The sequence below is a fragment of the Pithys albifrons genome, chromosome 10 (assembly GCF_047495875.1).
Source record: "Pithys albifrons albifrons isolate INPA30051 chromosome 10, PitAlb_v1, whole genome shotgun sequence".
In the NCBI taxonomy this organism is placed as follows: Eukaryota; Metazoa; Chordata; class Aves; order Passeriformes; family Thamnophilidae; genus Pithys; species Pithys albifrons.
The window spans coordinates 9,933,664-9,941,982 of NC_092467.1; the positions used below are offsets into that span (position 1 = coordinate 9,933,664).

The following is an 8,319-nucleotide window of genomic DNA, read 5'->3' on the forward strand; positions in this document are numbered from 1 at the left end:
GTGCAGCTGGAACAGAACATGGAGCCAGTGTTCTGCCTCACCTAGCTAACCTCAAACAAGATTAATCATATCTCTTTACCTGAGATGATGTAACCCAGCTCGTCTCTGCTGAGAAAATTTCATTGTTAAAAATACACTGCTTCTTGCTGTTTACTTTCTGTATTGACAAAAGACATAAGGAATATGAGAATATCCTGTCCTTTAGAATGCAGACTATATTAACAAGTCTCCTTTCAGCTTGCCTTTGCCAAAGGGATAAAGCAGATCTTAAAAAGGCAGGACAGCCATCCCAGCCTCCCCAGGGAACCCGCTGTTCCAACTCCCACCCGCTGTTGTGCCAGTCTCTCCCCTTCAAAATTAACATTTCCAACCATCCAGAGATAGAGGTGGAATCACAATCAACTGCTGAATGCCTGGATCCATATTCTTTTTACAGCATCGCTAAAGCAGAGATGTACATATCCACATAACAGCAAAACTGTAAGTAGACATATAGTCCCAGTTGATCCACTTCTTGACAAATTTCAGCTCTATTTTTAGAACTTTCATAAACTAATGTCAGTGTTTATGTAAAACAAGGTGGCTGAGGGCTGAGAATGACGAGTTCTCAGAAAACTCCATCTAGTTTATAGGTTACTCAGACAGAGGATTTTGCTGTTAAGTGAAATGAGATCCATTTGTAATGAGATACATTTTATTTTTTTTAGGAAGTCAGAACATTTAATTGGTCCAGCCTTAGTGTTAATCCATAGTAGTGCTAAATTTAGACTCAGGAATGGCTTCTGATGATTTGTATGTTTTCAGCTTTATGGCTGGAAGATAATACTGGGGGAAATACAACAGCCCATCAGGCACAGCCTGCAGGACCAAAGCCAAAGAAAGCAATGACTTCAGCAAGCTTCAAGCAATTAAAACGGCCCAATGAAAGAAACAACAAAAATAAATAACTGAAAGCAAAACAAGCCCCAAAACAACCACCAAAAAATTCCACAAATAAATAAAAAGCCCCCCAACACTCCCCACTACACTTAATTGAAATTGTAAGAGGGACTAGAGTGCAATGAACAGGATTAGAATCAGACTAAGGGTTTGAGTAAAATTCTTCACTCATACAAAAAAAAATCAGAATGGCAATTTTAATATCCATAATCATAATATTCATCTAGAAAATAGTGCCCTACCATACAGTCCAAGCCTGGCTGCTATTATTTAGCAATGCACAACAGAGAAGTAGATCACTTCCCCCCATAGCTGGGCACCTCTGTGTCCTTTTGTACTGATACAGATCAGTCCCCTGCACTTCAGAGAAGACACAGCATAAAAGAGAGTAAGAACAGGGGGTCACAGTGCTATTATAAGCAGCACAGTGGTGTGCTTTGCTGATCTCCTGCTCTGATTCCTACATGAACGATTTCACAGACACAGCTACAAGACTGTACAGCTGGAAGTTAAAGAACTATCAAAGTACAGGAAAGTGTACCTGCGTAATTTTCACTACAAAAGAAAACAACATAACTCAACATCTTGTTCCTTCTTTTGAATATGATTTTTAAGCATCCCTCAAATAACTAATGCACGGTTTGAACTGCCATGCAAAAGCATATTCTACCCTCTCAGCTTTATGAAACTCAACTATAAGGTCTCTGGAGAAGTTTTCCTATGTCCTGTGAGCCAAGTAAAAGAAACAAGGGCTGGCATTTCACAAAATGCAGACACGGATTTAAGTATCATGCAGTGAGAACAACTGCTCACTGGGGACTTGAAAAAGAGCAGCATAGCTATTGCGACATACAACGTAACTGAGATGGAAAAAACCTAATCTTCCATCCTGGATGTTTATTGCATATGTTAGTCCTCTGTACATCCAGACATCTCTGATGCCTGTAGAAATCACATAATCAGAAAAAGAACAGAACATTCTCAAGAAAGCCTCTGAAAAGAGAAGGGAGATCTCCAGGGTGAGTGCTTGTGCCATTAAATTTTGACATCAGATTTCACTGCAGGCGACAGCAAATTTGTCACCAACTTCAATAGCAAAGTTTGGCTCCAGGCTCCTCCCTCCCATCACTTTCCCTCAGCCTTGCCTGTTGGCAATGAGTTCGGTGTTATAGAAATAGACTGAAGCTTAAAGGAGGACATAAAGGAGAAGCTTTGGCACTATGTTTGCATTTGTCCTCATCTACCAAGAGCTTCCCAGTTTTGAAAGAGCAGAGGTCAGCATACCCACAGACAGATCCTGAGTGCTGCTCTGAATGCTGCTTGGAGTCACATCTCCCCATTCGCGATGGAAGGAATCACAAGATGGAGGTGCTTATTTTCCAGTAGCGTTACGCGCTGTCCTGCACTAACACACCTGAACCTGTGTGCAGTTGCAATCCACGCCTTTTCTTTAAAACTGTAATTCCCAACTTTCCTGAAATTTTCAATATACTGCTACAAGACGGTGCAGGACAGGATTGAGATGCCAAATCTCTTTAGCCAAGTCAGTACATGGCACTGTTTGTGTGAGACAGATTCCCCCTTCAGAAAGACAAGCCAACAACCCAAGCCATTTTGCCATCTTGCTTTGAAAAACTAGAAATTGGTAAAACAAACTAATATTTAGGTTTGGTGTCTTTAAAACTGCTCAGTGAGCCCAAACACTCTTGCAGGCAGTGCAGACATTCAGGGCTTAAGGGAAGGGAGCATCACCCTCACAGCACCCTCCTCCCTGACTGGGTCCTTGTGCAGTACACTGGAGTCACTGTGTGAGGGCAGACGATTTTTCTTGTTTTATGAACATAAATGGAAAACACATTTTATCATGGAGATGTGTAATTGATGTTCTGGCAAAGGTAAGCATCCTAGAGAGAAAACACACAAGAAAGTATTCTGTAAAGTTTCTCTTTTACTGAAAGAACTCAGCAAAATGCATGCTTTAAAAGTATAATAAATATATGTTATAACTGCCTTCCTTAACTGGCACTTCCATTTTATGGGTTTCTGAAAGAAGCAATTAAAAAGTTTGAAATAAAAAGTATCAGATAAATACATGATTCATGCTGCAATTTTCCACATGCTGTCTACTGCCAACTTTACAACTTGGCAGATGCTGGGAATATCCCAGCTCTACCCTTGCAAGTCTCCCTATGGACCAACAAGAAAACATTTTGCCAGGCTTGAAACATCAGCATAGTCGCTGGTGTGCTATGTGTAAGTTCTCAAAATGCTTAACCAGATCTTACTGTAGCTTACCAGATTTTGAAATTTTCCACTTCCCAATATTTGGCATGTTCCCCCTCTTTCAATTTTGAGAATTATGTGAAAGAAACTTGAAACCAGGTTCAAAACTGGGAAATCTATGTGAGGTGGCAGGTGAGGACGTGTTGTTCCCCTCCCACAGCGTTTGATCCTTTGCAGAGTCTCCAGTCTGGGTAAGGCCCAGAGCTGAGTCTGTATCTGCAATTCTAAGACAGTCTGTCCCCTCAGTCTGCTGCCAGGTTCACACGTGTAGAGAGTGTTCCCTGTTCTCGTCCTCACGTGTGTTCCAGGCTGTCCAGCAGCTGCTGGCGAGCTCCTGCCCAAGTCGCTGGCAGCTGCACAGCTCAGCTGACCCTGGCACTCAAAGCGAGTGACGATGGAAGCGCCTGGGAGAGAGTCAGCTCAGGTCCATCCATCACACAGGCACTGTCTGCCTTGGTCTATCCTTTGGCAAGTTCCCCCACATAAAGTTTCAGGAACTGACACTTTTACAGCACTTAAAGCCTTACCTCTGTTAGTGTTTCCACACTTTCTCCCTCCCGTGGTAACCACCATCGCAATAATTTTCCTTTAAGAAGTGTACATACCATATACAGAATTAAGAGCTAGCTGTTGCAAAAATAAAGGGATTTGGTAAAATTTAGAGAATGGAACTTTATTTTCCTATCAGACCATCAATACATACTGCAAAGAACTTACAATCTGCAGGATTGAAAAGCATCCTTGTTTAAATGCTGCCAGAAATTAAAAGGCATGCCTTTTCTGCAGACATCTCATTTAAAGCAAAATGCCTTTGCACAGCTTTGTGAGTGTTCAGCACACTGAGAGGCTGCAAGACTACAGGGATTACCTAAAAGTATCAGACATTTATGCTACATGATAGTGTTGAAGTCAGACTGTTCTGGGAATCAAACAGTCATCTCTCTGAACACTGCTTTTTAAAGCAGGAAAGGTTGTGCTCTACAGTACTGTGGAAAGGAAGACGTGCTGAGAAAAGAGCAAAAAAGCAGGGTAAGTTAAAGAGAAACTCACACCGTTTCTAATTTCAAATTCTTTGGACATGATACCCTCCAGGTGGACACCGCTGAGAAGGACCACATGGCCTTTTCAACAAGCCGAGGGCTGCAGTAAATCAGTTCAACTTCAACTTTGAGTGCTGGGAGTAATTTACACAATTCACTGGTAGGTGGCAACACTGTCCAGAGCTAAACCACATGTGCGAACAGACGACTGAAGGGCTGGACAGCCCGAGTCACCAGAGGGTTGCAGTAAGAAATATCGTATACTCAGTCTTAGGGTTAGCTATATTTCTTTGGAGAAATGAAGTACGTCCTTCCTTACGCTTTTCCGTGTGCTGGCCACACTCAGAAATGTGGGTAACCTCGAAGCAAACACCTGCAGAAGTGCAGGAGGTATTTCTGCTTGACAGAAAGAGCGACAGCCAGCCCTTTGCCGATACGACGAGCTAAAAGCTTTCCAAGAAGACGTTTGCATGGCAAGCTGGGCAAGGGAGACGGGAAAAAAATAAAAAAGAAGGGGAAAAAGAAAAGTAAGGAAAAACAAAATAAAGGGGGAAAGCGACGTGATCCTGGGGAAGGCGAGCTTTCCTATACTGGGAAAACACACTCAGTCCTTCCTCCCTTGCTCGCTCCCCCCCGCAACCCGGTTCGCAGCGCCTCCCTCCCCGCTCCCATCCCTCCCTTCCGCGGCGGCCCCGCCCGGTCCCGCCGGGCTATAAGAGTGGGCGGCGGGCGCGGGGCCGCACGAGCGGATCGCGATGCAGAGCGCGCTGTTCCTGGCGGTGCAGCACGGCGGGCGAATGGAGCGGGGCAGCCGCCGCCGCAGCGAGGCGGAGGAGGCGGAGAAGGGCAGGATGAAGAGAACGATGTGAGTCCCCTCGACGCGGAGCTCCCGCTGAGTGTGGAGCGGGGGAATGGTTTCCTCGCCCTGGGGGGCTCTGGGTGCAGAACTGGCAAAGTCGCCTGAGGAAAATTACTGCAGCTCTTGTCAATAAAGGGGGTGGTGCCTAAAGTTCTTCGAGCTGTCATTTTTAACAGGCATCTCTCTCTTTTTTCTTACAGCATTAAAGATTGGAAAACAAGACTAAGCTACTTCCTGCAGAACTCTTCTAATTCTAATAAAAGGAAGTCTAAGAAGGCAGGGAAACACCGCAACTACTTCAGGTAAGTTATGAGAAAGAGATTTTGTTTAAATAACTCAAGTGTTCTACAAAAACAGGAAAGCTTGAGCAGTGAGTCTGATGTTCTTGCTCTCTTTCTGCAGACCTTCCCCTGAAGAAGCCCAGCTGTGGTCAGAAGCCTTTGATGAACTTCTTGCTAACAAATGTAAGTTTGCCTTAAAGTAACATTCAGGAGCAAAGGGATGGTGAAGTTTACATGTCTGTAAGGGATGGCTTCCTTCCATGTCAGCATTGTACAGGCTTATATAAGTAGCTTTGGTTCTGGTCTTGCAAGTGAAATGTTTTAAACAGTTTAAAGCCAAAACACATGGAAATGTTCCTTAAAAAATTGTAAACTAATAGTAAAACAAAGAAATCCTCATTGTGGGGATTTTTTTTTCTGTAACCCCCATAGCTAAAATCATATATATCAGCTTGGCTTTGCCAAATGTGAAAAGAGCATTTGTTCCCTGAGCTCACTGCATAACCAAGACAAATGCCTTCAGTAACATGAGAAGGATTCTGCAACACAAAAATTCAGTCATCTCGGGGCTTTACTGTAGCTCTACCAGAAGCAGCATTCAACAGCAAAGCAGAAAGACTAAGAAATAATACTACTATTTGCTCTTTGAACTTGAGAAGCAGCATTCAACAGCAAAGCAGAAAGACTAAGAAATAATACTACTATTTGCTCTTTGAACTTGAGTCATCCTTTCCATTGAAAGAATCTTCCAGAGTTCTGTGGCAGTCATATTTACTGCAGTGTAAAGGTTAACACAGGCGATCTTATCTAGCAAGACGTGGGGGTTTTGTGTATACGTAGGCATTGCAAGGAGGAACATACCAGCTAGAAATGGCTTTCATTTTTTGTTTACCTAAAAATTGGCTAACTCAAAGTGAAGCCTGCCAAGCTGTTAACTTGCTTGCATTCAAAAATGGGGAAATTTTTTTCTTACTATGATATTGCTGAAAATAACATACCTACAGCAAAACATTTTGGTAGAAACAGATGTGACCAATGGGTAAATTCAAGCTTCCTGAAATACTTAACTAATAGTGCCTTTTCCCCCTCTCCCTTTCCCCAGATGGCCTTGCTGCTTTCCGAGCTTTTCTGAAGTCTGAGTTCTGTGAAGAGAACATCGAGTTCTGGTTGGCCTGTGAGGACTTCAAGAAAACCAAGTCACCCCAGAAGCTGACATCGAAAGCAAAAAAAATCTACAATGACTTCATTGAAAAGGAGGCTCCCAAAGAGGTAAAGAAAACCTGGCTAAACTGAAGTGCTCTGGTTTATGAGCTCTTACAGCCTTCATTTCTTTGAACACATGTTAAGAGACAGATGTCAAACTGCTTGGTATATACCTCAGTGTTGATATCTGTGTCTGAATGCAACTCTCTCCCAAACTGCCTTTTCACCAAGCTGAAAAATGGCACAAGCAATATTTCCATTTTAACTGAGAAGAGACAAATATCTGAATCACTTTGAGTTTTGTGTAAAAGAACGACTTTCTTAAAGTTCCATTAATTTGACACTGTAGTAATAGGGTCCTGTCTTTTTTACCTTTTCATAAATTGTATTGTGTGTTATACTTGAATTCAGTTCTCAGAAGTAAATGTCCTTCTTTCTGTATTTCAGATAAACATAGACTTCCAAACCAAGAACATGATTGCACAGAACATTCAAGAAGCCACACATACCTGTTTCAGTGCAGCGCAGAAGAGAGTTTACAGCTTAATGGAGAATAACTCATACCCACGGTTTTTGGAATCTGAATTCTATCAGGAACTGTGCAAGAAGACACCCATCACCAGAGCAGCCCAGGGGACATGAGCAATGGAGAAGAGGGAGAAGCAGCCTCTTGGGCTAGTGAAGAAACAACACAGCTCACAGCAGCATCCTGACACAAAAGACTGAGACACTGAGCAGTCAGTCTGTTTGCCACCATGCAAGGACAAATACTGACTTTGCTGCAGAGCTGATGGCCAAGAGTGACACTTGAAGGGTGTTCAGGGCCAATGGCAGAAGTGTGCCAGCCAGCTGCTGGCTATGCCCTTCTCTGCCAGTGCTGCAGCAAGAACTGACTCTGTGCATTAGACTGAACTGTACGGTGTGGGAGCCCTTCTGTCACAGCTGAGGAGCGATGCGGCGGGTCCGACCAGAGCTTCCTTCTTGTGAACAGAGGCTGCTCTTTGCAGTTGGGCATTGCTGGGAACTTGACTAATTGGTTGCCTATTTATTTTTCCTAAACATCAACCAGCGTTGCTGTTGTCAGTCTCTCGGTGTGTTCACACCGGTTCTGTAAACTGCCTCGAGCTGCCAAGAGCTGTGCTGGGTTTCTGTGCCACCTCCAGACAGTAACAGCACTGTGCAGCGTGAGGTGAGGAGGGGACATAGTGCAGTTCCCAGAGGAACAGGTTCTGCAACTCAAGTATGCAGGGCTGAGTTGTATCAGCAGGGCTGTGTGGGGCCAGACTGAGGGCAGAACTTGGCCAAGGCAAACAAGAGCTGTATAGTATTATATTTATACGTTGATTATGATTGTGTTGAATGCTGCAATGTCAGAATTCTGTCTCGAGGACAGTAAGCTTCAGTGAAGTTTTATTGTTTTTAATAAACTATTTTGATACAAAGCTGCTTTTGCTTGATTTGTTTTGCACACACAACTATATACTATCTGGCACTGAATTCCAAAGTATTGGGACTGTGGGACCTGAGGGGGATCTTCATAGGCATAATTTTAAAGTAGCTAGTTCTTAATCTCTGAAGTGTTTTGTTTGTTGGTTTTTTTTTTTCAACAGAATAAAAGTCTTCAGAGCTCAAAAGCTTAACAGGAAACACATGTTATATCACAGCCTCTGTCTTAAACACATTTCTGTGAAACCAATCTCTTAAGATGGTACAA

The 8,319-nt window shown here is 43.2% G+C and overlaps 1 protein-coding gene across 1 annotated transcript; it reads left to right on the forward strand.

Moving 5' to 3' along the window:
• The first annotated feature begins 5,010 nt into the window (after positions 1-5,010).
• Positions 5,011-8,047, forward strand: LOC139676136 (regulator of G-protein signaling 2-like). The gene is made up of 5 exons (XM_071564733.1): positions 5,011-5,127; positions 5,322-5,423; positions 5,524-5,585; positions 6,505-6,671; positions 7,053-8,047. Exons 1-5 carry the CDS (start codon positions 5,018-5,020, stop codon positions 7,245-7,247), a joined length of 636 nt encoding a protein of 211 aa, XP_071420834.1. The 5' UTR covers positions 5,011-5,017; the 3' UTR covers positions 7,248-8,047.
• The last annotated feature ends 272 nt before the right edge of the window (positions 8,048-8,319 follow it).

Excerpts from the sequence above, each read along its gene's own strand:
- LOC139676136 (XM_071564733.1), top strand. The coding sequence starts at position 5,018 with ATGCAGAGCGCGCTGTTCCTGGCGGTGCAGCACGGCGGGCGAATGGAG. Across the intron at positions 5,128-5,321 it reads GGCAGGATGAAGAGAACGAT|CATTAAAGATTGGAAAACAA; the intron begins GTGAGTCCCCTC and ends TTTTTCTTACAG. Across the intron at positions 5,586-6,504 it reads TGAACTTCTTGCTAACAAAT|ATGGCCTTGCTGCTTTCCGA; the intron begins GTAAGTTTGCCT and ends CCCTTTCCCCAG.